This window comes from Hemiscyllium ocellatum, chromosome 4, assembly GCF_020745735.1.
Source record: "Hemiscyllium ocellatum isolate sHemOce1 chromosome 4, sHemOce1.pat.X.cur, whole genome shotgun sequence".
Classification (NCBI taxonomy): domain Eukaryota; kingdom Metazoa; phylum Chordata; class Chondrichthyes; order Orectolobiformes; family Hemiscylliidae; genus Hemiscyllium; species Hemiscyllium ocellatum.
Genome location: NC_083404.1, coordinates 64,547,269 through 64,561,523, shown reverse-complemented (window position 1 = coordinate 64,561,523; position 14,255 = coordinate 64,547,269). Strand labels below are relative to the sequence as shown.

Genomic DNA, 14,255 nt, shown 5'->3' with positions numbered 1-14,255 from the left:
GAAGCGAGTCAAACAGTCAGGGCAGGCAGGGACAAATCAGAGAACAAAATAGGGCTGATAAATTAAACTGCATTTATTTCAATGCAAGAGAGATAATAGGGAAGGCAAATGAACTCAGGGCATGGTTAGGAACATGAGACTGGGATTTCATAGCAATTACAGAAACATAACTCAGGGATGGACAGGACTGGCAGCTTAATGTTCCAGGATACAAATATTAAATGAAGGATAGAAAGGGAGGCAAGAGAGGAGGGGGAGTGACGTTTTTGATAAGGGATAGCATTACAGCTGTGCTGCAGGAAGATATTCCCAGAAATATATCCAGGGAAGTTATTTGGGTGGAACTGAGAAATAAGAAAGGGATGATCACCTTATTGGGATTGTATTATAGATCCCTGAATAGTCAGACAGAAATTGAGAAACAAATTTGTAAGGAGATCTCCATTATCTGTAGGAATAATAGGGTGGTTAAGGTAGGGGATTTTAACTTTCCAAACCTAGACTGAGACTGCCATAGTGTTAAGGGTTTAGATGGAGAGGAATTTGTTAAGTGTGTAGAAGACAATTTTCTGATTCAGTATATGGATATACCCACTACAGAAGGTGCAAAATTTGACCTATTCTTGGGAAATAAGGCAGGGCAGGTGACTGAGGTGTCAGTGGGGAAGTGCTTTGGGGCCAGCGACCATAATTCTATTAGTATTAAAATAGTGATGGAAAATCATAGACCAGATCTAAAAGTTGAAGTTCTAAATTGGAGGAAGACCAATTTTGACAGTAATAGGCAAGAACCTTCAAAAACAGATTGGGGGCAGATGTTGGCAGATAAAGAGATGGCTGGAAAATGGGAAGCCTTCAGAAATGAGATAAGGAGAATCCAGAGAAAGTATATTCTTGTTAGGGTGAAAGTAAAGGCTGGTGGTTATAGCGAATGCTGGATGACAAAAGAAATTGAGGTTTTTGTTAAGAAAAAGAAGGAAACAAATGTCAGGTATAGATCGAGTGAATCCTTAGAAGAGTATAAAGGCAGTCGGAGTATGCTTAAGAGAGAAATCAGAAGGGCAAAAAGGGGACATGGGGTAGGCAGCCTTTGTGTGGAGCCGAAAAAGGTGAGGGAGATACTAAACGAGTATTTTGCATCAGTATTTACTGTGGAAAAGCACATGGAAGATATAGAATGTAGAGAAATAGATTGTAGCATCTTGAAAAATGACCATATTACAAAGGAGGAACTGCTGGATGTCTTGAAGTGTGTAAAAGTGGATAAATCACCAGCACCTGATCAGGTATACCTGAGACCTCTGTGGGAAGTGAGCAAAGTGATTGCTGGGCCTCTTACTGAGATATTTGTAACATCGGTAGTCACAGGTGAGGTGCCAAACAAATGGAGGTTGGGTAACATGGTGCCACTGTTTAAGAAGGGTAGTAAGGACAAGTTGTTGGAGGGAGTCCTGAGGGACAGAATGTACATGTATTTGGAAAGGCAAGGACTGATTAGGGACAGTCAGCATGACTTTGTGCGTGGGAAATCATATCTCACAAATTTGACTGAGTTTTTTGAAGGAATAATAAAGAGGGTTGATGAGGGCAGAATGGTGGATGTGATCTGTATGGACTTCAGTAAAGGGTTCAACAAGGTTCCCCATGGGAGATCGGTTTGCAAGGTTAGATCTCACAGAATACAGGGACAACTGGCCATTTGGATATGGAACTGGCTCAAAGGTAGAAGACAGAGGGTTGTGGTGGAGGGTTGTTTTTCAGACTGGAGACCTGTGACCAGTGGAGTGCCACAAGGATCGGTGCTGCGTCTACTAATTTCATCATATATATGAATGATTTATATGTAAGCATAAGAGGTATAGTTAATAAGTTTGTAGGTGAGACCAAAATTGGAGGTGTAGTGGACAGCGAAGAGGGTTACCTCAGATTACAACGGGATCTTGATCAGATGGGCCAATGGACTAAGAAGTGGCAGATGGAGTTTAATTCACATAAATGTGAGGTGCTGTATTTTGGGAAAACAAATCTGAGCAGGACTTGTACGCTTAATGGTAAGGTCCTCGGATGTGTTGCTAAACAAAGAGACTTTGGAGTGCAGGTTCATAGTTCCTTGAAAGTGGAGTCACAGGTAGATAGGATAGTGAAAAAGGTGTTTGGTATGCTTTCCTTTATTGATCAGAGTATTGAGTACAGGAGTTAGGAGGTCATATTGCGGCTGTACAGGACATTGGTTAGGCCACTGTTGGAATATTGCATGCAGTTCTGGTCTGCTTCCTATCGGAAAGATGTTGTGAAACCTGAGAGAGTTCAGAAAAGATTTACAAGGATGTTGCCAGGGTTGGAGGATTTGAGCTATAGGGAGAGGCTGAACAGGCTGGGGCTGTTTTCACTGAGCGTCGGAGACTGAGGGATGACCTTACAGAGGCTTACAAAATTATGAGGGGCATGGATAGGATAAATAGACAAAGTCTTTTCCCTGGGGCGGGGGAGTCCAGAACTAGAGGTTTAGGGTGAGAGGGGAAAATATAAAATAGACCTAATGGGCAACTTTTTCATGCAGAGGTTGGTACATGTATGGAATAAGCTGGCAGACGAAGTGGTGAAGGCTAGTACAATTGCAACATTTAAAAGGCATCTGGATTAGTATATGAATAGGAAGAGTTTGGAGTGATATGGGCCGGGTGCTGGTGGGTGGGACTAGATTGGGTTGGGATATCTGATCAGCATGGACGGGTTGGATTGAAGGGTCTGTTTCCTTGCTGTACAGCTCTATGGTTCTAATAGCCGTGTATTTTGCTATATCCCCTTCCTAATCCACATAATACTTGAATCACTAAAACTAACAAGCAGCAGCTACTCCTTAATATCTCCTGAGCATGCCCTTAAAGAGGTCAATTTTCACAATATTGTCAACTACATTGTGACATAAGAAGATAAGGGTTAGAATCAGGAGAAGCCGTAAAATGGCTAATTTTTCACAGTATTGTCGACTGCATTATGCCAAAAGAAAGAAAGGGTTAGAATCCAAATTAGGCACTTCAGCTTTTTGAGCCTGCTCCACCGTTTAATACCACCAGGGATGATCTCATCTTAACCTCATCCACTTTCCTGCCAGCTCTCCATAACCTTTAACCCATTAGTAATTAAAGATCTGTCTAACTGTTTAAATTTACTCAAGTCACATGTCATATATTACTTTGCTTATAATAGGCGTATACAGCAGTTTAAATATTTACTGCTTCTTTGTGAAATTTTCAAAAATGTTTTGACAGTCTTTGTGACTCTTTACAGTACATTACCTTTTATATTAGAGTCAATATTTATACTTTGTTACTGTTTTGTTGTATCAGTTTCAGTTTGACTTAACTGGTATCTCTATGTGAATTTAAGTTACTTTCTAGGTCCAGACCCCACATTGAGACATGAATAAAAGCAAAGTACCATGCATGTTGGACATCTGAAATAGAAACAGAAAGTGCTGGAGAAACTCAACAGTTCAGGCAACAACTTGGAGAGGGAGTCAAAATGTTAACTCTGCTTCTGTCTCCTCAGATGCTGCTAAATCTCATGAGTTTCTGCAACACTTTCTATTCGCAACATTCAGGCCACTATTTTACTGAAGCCTTGATGGAGACAGGCCGGAAAGTGGAATTGAGGCCAATATCAGATCTCAATGAGTGGCAAAGCAGATTCGCTGGACCAAGTGGCCTATTCCTGTTTGTACTTCTTCGTAACTTCTGAATTTAAAGGTGACACTGTGGTGGGAGAAAAGAGTCTTGCAAATTAAATATTAAACCAAAGCTTTGCTGCTCAATGAGACGGATCCAGAAAAATCCTGTTGCATGATTTGAAATCATAGCCAAGTTTGCCTCATAGATATTCTCAATCAGTCTGTGGGATGGTGCACCTCTGGGACAAGAGGGTTTTGAACTTGGAAATTCAGAACCAGAGATAAGTACGCTACCACTCCACAACAAGAGTCCTCAACATCTCCTTGGAAGTGGACCAACAATGCCAAAAATGAAGCAACATGGCACTTGTTTCATCATTAACTGACGTAGCTCATTTATAAGCTATTTAACATTGTTGGTTTCTAATTAGATGCTGCATTTATCCTCAACACATCTACCACTCAAAATGTGTATTGCTGAAAACTGAGCCTTGAGACATGCGTAACTAGGGAGTGAATAGGGCCCCTCAAAGATCAGCAAGGCAGCCTTTGACTGGAGCCACAGGTGATGAGGGTGATATTAAATGAGTATTTTGCATCAGTATTTAATGTGGAAAAGAACATGGAAGATATAGAATGTAGGGAAATAGATGGTGACATCTTGAAAAATGTCCATATTACAGAGGAGGGAGTGCTGGATGTCTTGAAGCGCATAAAAGTGAATAAATCCCCAGGACCTGATCAGGTGTACCCTGGAACTCTATGTGAAGCTCAGGAAGTGATTGCTGGGAATCTTACTGAAATATTTGTAACATTGATAGTCACAGGCGAGGTGCCGGAAGACTGGAGGTTGGCTAACATGGTACCACAAGAGGAGCAGGAAAATCGATGTTTGCGGCAAAAGCCCTTCACCAGGAATAGCTTTTGCCTGAAACGTTGATTTTCCTGCTCCTTGGATGCTGCCTGAATTGCTGTGCTTTTCCAGCACCATTCTAATCCAGAATCTGGTTTCCAGCATCTGCAGTCATTGTTTTTACCTAACATGGTACCACTGTTTAAGAAAAGTGATAAGGACAAGCCAAGGAACTAAAGACCAGTGAGCCTGACATCGATGGTGGGAAGGTTGTTGGAGGGAATCCTGAGGGACAGAATGTAAATGCATTTAGAAAGGCAAGGACTGATTAGGGATAGTCAACATAGCTTTGTGCGTGGGAAATCATGTCTCACAAACTTGATTGAGTTTTTTGAAGAAGTAACAAAGAGAATTGATGAGGGCAGAGCAGTAGATGTGATCTATATGGACTTCAGTAAAGGGTTCAACAGGTTCCCCATGAGAGATCGGTTTGTAAGTTTAGATCTCACAGAATACAGGGACAACTGGCCATTTGGATATGGAACTGGCTGAAAGGTAGAAGACAGGGTTGTGGTGGAGGGTTGTTTTTCAGACTGGAGGCCTGTGACCAGTGGAGTGCCAAAAGGATCGGTGCTGGGTCCACTACCTTTTGTCATTTATCTAAATGATTTGTATGTGAGCATAAGAGGTATACTTAGTAAGTTTGCAGATGACACCAAAATTGGAGGTTTAGTGGTCAGTGAAGAAGGTTATCTCAGATTCCAAGGGGATCTTGATCAGCTGGGCCAATGGGCTAAGAAGTGGCAGATGGAGTTTAATTTAGATAAATGCGAGGTGCTGCCTTTGGGGAAAGCAAATCTTAGCAGGACTTATACACTTAATGGTAAGGTCCTCAGGAATGTTGCTGAACAAAGAGACCTCAGAGGTTCATAGCTCCTTGAAAGTGGAGTTGCAGGTAGATAGGGTAGTGAAGGCGGCCTTTTGTATGCTTTCCTTTATTGGTCAGAGTAGGTTAGGCTGCTGTTGGAATATTGTGTGCAGTTCTGGTCTCCTTCCTATCGGAAAGATGTTGTGAAACTTAAAAGGGTTCAGAAAAGATTTACAGGGATGTTGCCAGGTTTGGAGGATTTGAGCTATAGGGAAAGGCTGCACAGGCTGGGGCTGTTTTCCCTGGAGTGTCTGAGGCTGAGGGGTGACCTTATACAGGTTTACAAAATCATGAGGGGCATGGACTGGATAAATAGACAAAATTTTTCCCTGGGTTAGGGGAGTCCAGAACTAGAGGACATAGGTTTAGGGTGAGCGGGGAAAGATATAAAAGAGGCCTAAGGGTCAACTTTTTCATGCAGAGGATGGTACATGTATGGAATGATCTGCCAGAGGAAGTCGTGGAGGCTCGTTAAATTGCAACATTTAAAAGGTATTTGCATGGGAATATGAATAGGGAGGGTTTAGAAGGATATGGGCTGGGTGCTGGCGGGTGAGACTATATTGGATTGGGATATCTGGTCGGCATGGATGGATTGGACTGAAAGGTCTGTTTCTGTGCTGTACATCTCTGTGACTCTATGACACTATGTTGCTGATACTCTTCATCTTGCAGTCATCAGGACAAACACAAAAATATCAAATTTCAAACCATCACAACAATTTATACTACAAGAAAGAAGAGTCCTGGCTAGTTGTCAAGTTGAAATTTCAAAATGTAATTATTGATATATGGGATCCGAAGAGTAACTACTATATTTACTGTAAATGCAGATTTCTCTTTACTTGCTGACTGTAACTTGAAATGAAATCAGCCAGCACCAAGTTCTGTAACATTTTGTAACAAGCACCAAAGCACAGAGAGTTTCCTAACATCTCTCAGAAATCAGACTGAAATGTTGCCCTTGTGACAGTGTTTAGACAGTCTCTGTCATTCTGCATGTGAAATACCTATTTATAAATTGTAGCTGTTAGCATGTTAACATCTCCGGTTGTATGGGCGGACATTTCTCTGAGATAATATGCCATATTTCACAATGTTGAGTCATTTTTTTGACTTGGTTATATATTTGAGACATAATAAAATTCTTTCAGTCTTACCATGTTGAAATGAAACTATCTTGAATACCCTTTATAGAAATACAGATTCATCTACACATTGGACACAATTTTAGCTGCATCGTCAACATAAAGCTGTTTATTTCTTTCATTTTAGGTTTATGAACCTCTAACTAAATCAGCGTCATTTATAATGGTGCAGTAGTACCAACAGTGGATGACTAACCCAGAGCCCTACACTAATGGAGTGGAACATGGAATAAGGCAGAGAGTGAAATTTGGATTCAGTAAAGGACTTGACTGATGACATCCACATAACTATTGTTGATTGTCATTTTAAAAACCCCTCTGGTTCATTAGGGAAATAACTCCTTGCTTTGTCTGGTCTACATGTAACTTCAGATACTCTTGCCTGTCCTCTTGGCAATTAAGGACAGGCAATAAAGGTGGTTGAGCCAGTGACACACATATCCCATGAATGAATAAAAATGGTAAGGATGAGCTGTCTGCTCGAGAGTTCCAGCATTTTGATCCAGTGGCACTGAAGTAACAGTAATTATCCAAGCAAGTCATAATATGTGTATTGGAGAAGAGTTTGGAAGAGATGGTCATCCCATAAGAATGCTTTCATCCTCTTCAAGCTGATGGAAATTGTAAATTGTAGAGGTGATAATGTAGAAGATATGGTCAGTTATGTTAATGGCACTGCAGCCACCCTCTGCGAGTGGTGGAGGAAGTGCCATCGAGAGGACTGTAATTAACACTATGCTAAACAAATAGAATTTTTTTTGAAAATTTTCATGCAATGTTTCATTTGTTAACCCAGGAACACCTAGATGAATTTCAGTTGACCACTTGAATAACTAGTTATATATCATTAACCATGAGGGTTGTTTGGCAAGGGCCTGTTCTCGTCACCGCTACCATATAGATGTAGTATGCTCAATCCAGACCCAATAATGAAACAGAACAAATTTGTGAGTTAGAAAAGGAAGGTTTAACCCTATTAGATTACTCTGATCTTGAGAAACCCACAACTTATTTTCTGCATGTGTTATGTTGCTGGAAACAAAACGTAAACATTGTAAAGTTGAATTGAATTGAATTTGAATTTGAATTTATTGTCACATGTACTGAAGCACAGTGAAAAGCTTTGTCTTGCGAGCAATGCAGGCAGATCACAGAATTAAGTAGCATAGATAGTAAATAATAGGTAAACAGCAGCAAAAACAAAAACACAGATACAGGTGAATGCTAAGAATTTGTGAGTCCATTCAGTATTCTAACAACAGTAGGGTAGAAATTGTTTCGAAACCGGCTGATGTGTGTGTTCAGGCTTCTGTACCTTCTCCCCGATGGTAGGGATTGTAGAAAAAACATTGCCAGGGTGGGATGGATCTTTGAGAATGCTGGCAGCCTTTCCTTGACAGCGGGCCTGGTAGATGGATTCTATAGATGGGAGGTTGGTCTTTGTGATTGTCCAGGTCGAGTTCACCACTCTCTGTAACCATCTCTGATCTTGAACAGTACAGTTGCCATACCAGGTAGTGATACATCCAGACAGAATGCTTTTGAAGGCACACCCATAAAAGTTGGCAAGGGTATTCGCCATCAGCCCAAATTTCCTCAGCTGCCTGAGGAAGAAGAGACGTTGTTGGGCCTTTGTAACTGGTGTGTCTATATGAAGAGTCCAAGGAAGCTTGTTGTTGATGACCACACCTAGGAACTTGACACTCTCCACTCGTTCCACTACTGTGCTGTTAATGTGTAGGGGGGCATGAGCAACGTCCTGCTGAATTTCAGTAATGAGTTCCTTGTTTTTGCCAGCATTGAGAGCTAGATTGTTCTCAGTGCACCATTTTTCCAGGTCTTCCAACTCCCGTCTGTAGTCTGTTTCGTCGCCATCTGAGATTCGACTGACTGTGGTGGTGTCATGAGTGAACTTGTAAATGGCATTAGTCTGGTATTTGGTGATGCAGTCATGGGTGTACAGTGAGTACAGTAGGAGGCTGAGTACACACTACTAGGGGGCTCCAGTGTTGAGTGTTTGTGAGGATGAAATATTGTCCCCGATCTTCACTGTTTGTGGACTGCATCCAAGTTTTCTGGAAGATTTATCCCACTTGATGCAGACTGCTCTGGTTGTCTGCAAACATTTGGAAAGAAACAGGAAGGATAAAGACCCCAAGATCCAGCTGACTGCTATTGAGAGCAAAATCCACAGGCTTGTTTGTCAGTCCAAATCCAAGAGGGTCATTCCAAGGCGACCACAAGTAGGAAATTTCCATAATGTTGGCACATACAATGCAAGATTATTTTTGGGTTTACAGTACTGAAAATACTGCCTGAATCTTGCTCAATTTTGTATAGATGCATAGAATAAGAAAAGTGTGTAATTGACTTTAAACCTACAACCTCATCATGGCATACAATAACATCAAAGACCTTGAGATTCATCTTAGTCAAAAAGCAGAATACTGATGGGGGAAGATGTGTTGAAAATTTAAAGTAAAAATAAAAATTGCTGTAAATACTCAATAGATCAGACAATAGAATGTTGCATTTGCAGCATTTGTTTGAAATTCACCCTGTCACTTTCCAGTTTTGTTTTCAACTTATTTACTTCTGTCTCATGACTGTTTTAAGAGTGAAGACTTTTTTGTAATTTTTATACATTTCTTTCATCTTCGCCTTGTGGATCTTACAATAGCAAAGGCTGTTTGACACATCAGTCTTGCACTGAGCTTTTGATTATTTACTCTTCATATCTGTCGCATCAAATCAATTACAAGGATGTGTTTGCAAAAAGAGCACCGATCCATTCGGGGTAATCATTTTGGTTTGCTCTTGCTAGACTTTAAGAAAGTTAAGTCAATTGGGAGTCAGATACTGTGTTTGTTCAGGGAATTGAACAGATGATTATCACTGCAGGAATGTTGCTACACTATCTCCTGTCACATGTGAGGGAATAAACTAAGAAGGATTGGAAAATAAATCTCTTAGAGATTCTGCAGCCTAGTAATGTGTACCAGCCCTATAGTGGAGCTTTAAAACCAATAGGTTTTCCCAGTAAACCTTGGCAAAAAAGTTAGATATGTAGCTTTATAACTATATCTGTGGTATTTGGTATAAATATCCAATTTGTTACATCATTGCTTAATAATTTGAATGGTAACCTGGCTGACATACAGAGCAAATTTATTTAACTTTTGAATGCCGTAGCAATTTTATCACATATTAGCTATTTATGTTCAGGCTACATAACAGAGAAAATGGTTGCTGTTAAATATATTTCTTTGGGCCTCATACTAAATATTGCTATAATCTGCAAGTATTAATTCCTTGGAACCAAGCTACTTTCAGCTTGAAGAACTGCCATCACAGTGTTAAATCCTACAATTATAGTAAGATCTGATATTTGACAAACATTAGCCAAAGCAAACCAAAGAACTGTGGATGCTAAAACAAAAACAGAAGTTGCTGGAGAAAGGCAGCAAGTCTTCCAGCATCTATGAAGAGGAAGACTTACGTTTCAAGTCCAGTAACCCTCTTTCAGAACTGATAGTAGCTAGGAAAAGATGGTATATATGCAGATGATGGGAGAAAGGGATATGGTGTGGGAGGAGTCAGCGGAAAGCTAGAGATGGAGCCCAGAGGGCGAGAAAGACAGACAGACAAGGGACAAATGATGGTAAGCCAGGGAAGAAGTTAATAAGTTGATAATGGCGACCGTAAGTAGCTGGGAATGGTTTGGCTGTGCTAAAAAGGGCCTATGCTTTGCTGAAATATTTATTTGCTTTGTCTTATCTGATGACATCAGAGATCAGACGACACTGGGTTAGAGTCCAACAGGTTTATTTGAAATCACAAGCTTGGACTATATTCATCAGGTGAAGTGACAAAAGAGCTACATTTAGAAAGCTTGTGATTTTAAATAAACCTGTTGGACTATAACCTGGTGTTGGATGACTTCTGACTTTATCCACCCCAATCAAATACTGGCACCTCCACATGGTTATTTGATAACAATAGTGATGAATACATTCATTGTGTTTTTTTGCTGAACAATCAAGCCTGCCTCATATAAAAATAATCAGTAACAATCTGATTTTATTCCTTTGGTGTACTTAGCCTCAGGACACTCTGTGCTTTACTTATTGCTTCAGTTTTATAATCTGAAATGGACATCAGCAGCATGCAAAAAGACTGTGTGTGGATGGTTTTGACAATGATTCTTTCATGTTTTAGTATAATTAGTTTATTTTAGTTAAAATCAATCCAAAATTTGCTTGGATTTTTACTATAAATCTTTTTTTCTTATCTTTAAAGATCCTGAATTTGCACATCTTGGTGCCCTGAAACCATTGCCAGGTTAGTAAATACATTCAGCATTTACATGAACAACATTCATTTTGATCAATCTGATAATGCCATGTAATTCCCCATTGGATTTTCTTTTGTCTAACCCAGCATGTGAGTTTGAAATGGGAGGACCTGAGGGGATCATTGAATCAAAACAAGTTGTGCAGGAAGGCAAAGCCAATCCCACGGAGGCAGTTGATTGTAAATGGTACATTCGAGCGCCACCAAAATCCAAGGTCAGTCTTGTCCCAAAAATATTATTTTTACACATTAGAAGAAATTGTTTGCAAATGTTACTGAAATTGATTGCAAATGTTACACATTATGGCGGCATTTCATCAATCCATGGGGCCTTGTTCTTTGAAGATCGAAAAAATATGCACCATGCCTTGTTCAACTCAACAAAACGAGTGAAATTCATTCTTTGGTTCATTTCTCATGTGAAGGGCTTGATCAATCAGGGTCAACCTGCCTAGTTTATATATAAACAATGTTTGATTGTTGTCATCTAACTGGTGCATTCTCCATGGCAGCAGCCACAAGTTGCCAATCAATCAGCACTCTTCTTGTACAGAGTAAAAATATAACTTACCCATTAATTTAGTATTTCTTATAATTTGTCCTGATATGTGCAGAATGAACAGTTTCGACAAAATGTGGTTTTTTCCAACACAACCAAATGACGACTTCTTTTGCTAATACATTTTGGATAATGTTTTTGGTTGCGCTATACTTATTATGTGATCCTAGTTAACAAACTTATATTTGCCTTCTCACCTTAACTTTAATCAGCCAGTAATTTTTGAATGTGCATTTCCAATAGATAAACAGAGCAAATTCAAATTGATTACTTTTTATATATATTTTTGAAAACTGTTAGAATACTTTACTGTTCACCAAACTGTGTCTTCTGCCAATTTTTTATGCTATTTTGATCCTTGATTCTTTTCACATATTCTGTCTTGTACAATGATGATTAAAGCATATACATTAACCATCAAATATTTGAGTTCATAGCAGCTTTGGTGATTCAGACAATACATACCTGCAACATTGTGGTATTTGTAGACATCACAGGGTAAGCTATGAGAAGAAATCAAAATTGCTGGAATGTAATTGGCAACTATAAAATAGATAATCAACTATCTATAAAATAGATTGTTTTCTAAACTAATTAAAGAAATTCTTCATATGTTTTGATAAGTGATTCCATGTATCATGCAAGATTACAGTATCTAACTCAGCTTTGCATGAATTTAATTGATAGATTATGAGTATTTTGTATTCATTACTACTTTGAATTATGAAGACATTATTGCTTGTAGTTTTTGTACAATATTAAGAATAACCTTCAGGAAATACCTTGCTCTCACTCTGTGCTGTAACTCCACTGGAAATTTGTTTCATTGTGTGAGCAGCACACCAACCACACTAACACAGTTACAGTATTGGAATAGGACAGCTCCAAGTTAATTCCGAGCAAGTGTTTTGTATAATTGTGTGAAGCATCCAATTAAGCATTTAGCTGTGTAAAGATAAACTTCAGTGGTGACCCTGCAGTATGTCATCATTGCTTTTCCAACCAGATGGTCAGATATTGGACTGTACTTAGTTCTTACAGTTGAATAGAAAAGGACACATATCCAGATGGCACACCAGAAAACCTGTGGTGATCTTGTTAAAAATTGCAAGAATTCCCAACTCACATTTTGTCTATGTCAGGGAACTAATTGTGTTCCAGGAAAAGCAGAGGATGGGCACAGCAGCAGGGCCATAGGAGTAGCACATAACCACAGAATTGGGCTTTTGGGTACAATGTTTGACTAGTAGATCCCTATGATGGTTAATGAAATTGCTTAAGGGTGGGGGTGTGGTTACTGAGAGAGAGAGACTACGGTGGTTACCAAAGATGGAGCCCTCTGTGGGCCACAGAGTACCTGAGAAAGAATCCTTCTCCTTAAGCACACGGGGTTATGAGTGTCTGTGAGACAGTGGATGCATGTGCATGAGTGTGAGTATAAATGGGTATAAGTCTGTGAGAGTGTGTGTGTGTGTGTGTGTGTGTGTATAATGCAATGTGGTCACCTGTAGTGTGACCTGAACTCAAGGTCCTGGTTGAGGCCATCCCCAGGGGACCGAATTTGGCTATCAGCCTCTGCTCAGCCACTTTTCGTTGCTGCTTATCCCGAAGTCTGCCTTGGAGGCTGGTCACCCGAAGGTCCGAGATCAAATATCCCGGACCACTGAAGTACTCACCGACTGGGCAGGAACACTTGTGTCTGTTGATTGTTGTGCAGTGCCCATTCATCCATTGCTCTAGCCTCTGCTCGGTCTCACCAATGTACCATGTCTCAGACACTCCTACACACACACACAGACACACACACACATGCAAACTCTCACAGACTTATGCTCATTTATACTCACACTCACACACATGCATGGATAAGTTTGTGGGGTGAATTTGTACTTGCAAAGTTACATTTTACTTCGCTGAAAAACTGCCTGAATCCATGTAAGATTCTGTAAATTCATTTTTTTAGATTAGACTCAGCCTAATCATTGTGGCACAGACAGTATCACACAGGGGAACTCACATCTTCAATACATTATCTGGGCTGAAAGACACCAATTGTTAAACTTCACTTGAGAATGTAACTTTTAAAAAAAAGCTTTGCGATTTACATATGAAAGAAATGAAACCAACATGATCATTCTAAAAGATGAGAGACATAACAAACAATCAAGGCCTGTTTCAATATATAATTTCAGTTACATCACACTGTAAACTTTTGCTATAAATTCTGTGTCTTATGATCTTATACTTCACAACTACCTGATGGAGCAAGTAGTGCTTCCGAAAGCTAGTGCTTCCAGTTAAATCTGTTGGACTATAACCTGGTGTTGTGTGATTTTTAATTTTGTACACCCAGTCCAACACTAGCATCTCCAAATCAGGAATAAAAGGTAGAATTCTGAATGGATCAAAATAGCTTTTCTTTAAAATATCAAAGTAAACAGCTGCAAGGTTTTTTTTGCATCACTTTATGCTGCCTGTAAGGCTGTTAATAAACCTGCTTTTTGTAAAATTTCTAACTTGTACATACTGTCTAATTTCACTTTTAAGTTCATGACTTGAGTTTCTGAATTAAATTGGTGATTTGTTTTTACATTGGAGGTATTCAGCAGGTTTTGCAACATTGGCTACAAGTGAAATGAAAGTAAAGTGCAGAAGAAACTCACCAAGTTTAGCAGCTGCTGTGAAAGAGCTGTGAGCGTTTCAAGTCCAATGTGACTTCTTCAGACACTTATTCAGTCGGACTC

At 39.7% G+C, this 14,255-nt stretch overlaps 1 protein-coding gene across 1 annotated transcript in view; it reads left to right on the top strand.

Annotated features, from left to right (window-relative positions):
• neto1l (neuropilin (NRP) and tolloid (TLL)-like 1, like) overlaps positions 1–14,255 on the top strand; it is a 195,058-nt gene that overhangs the window by 101,153 nt on the left and 79,650 nt on the right. Inside the window, exons 5-6 of the mRNA XM_060824299.1 lie at positions 10,899–10,940; positions 11,040–11,167. Coding sequence (XP_060680282.1) covers positions 10,899–10,940; positions 11,040–11,167 — 170 coding nt within the window. The remainder of the gene's footprint in view (positions 1–10,898; positions 10,941–11,039; positions 11,168–14,255) is intronic.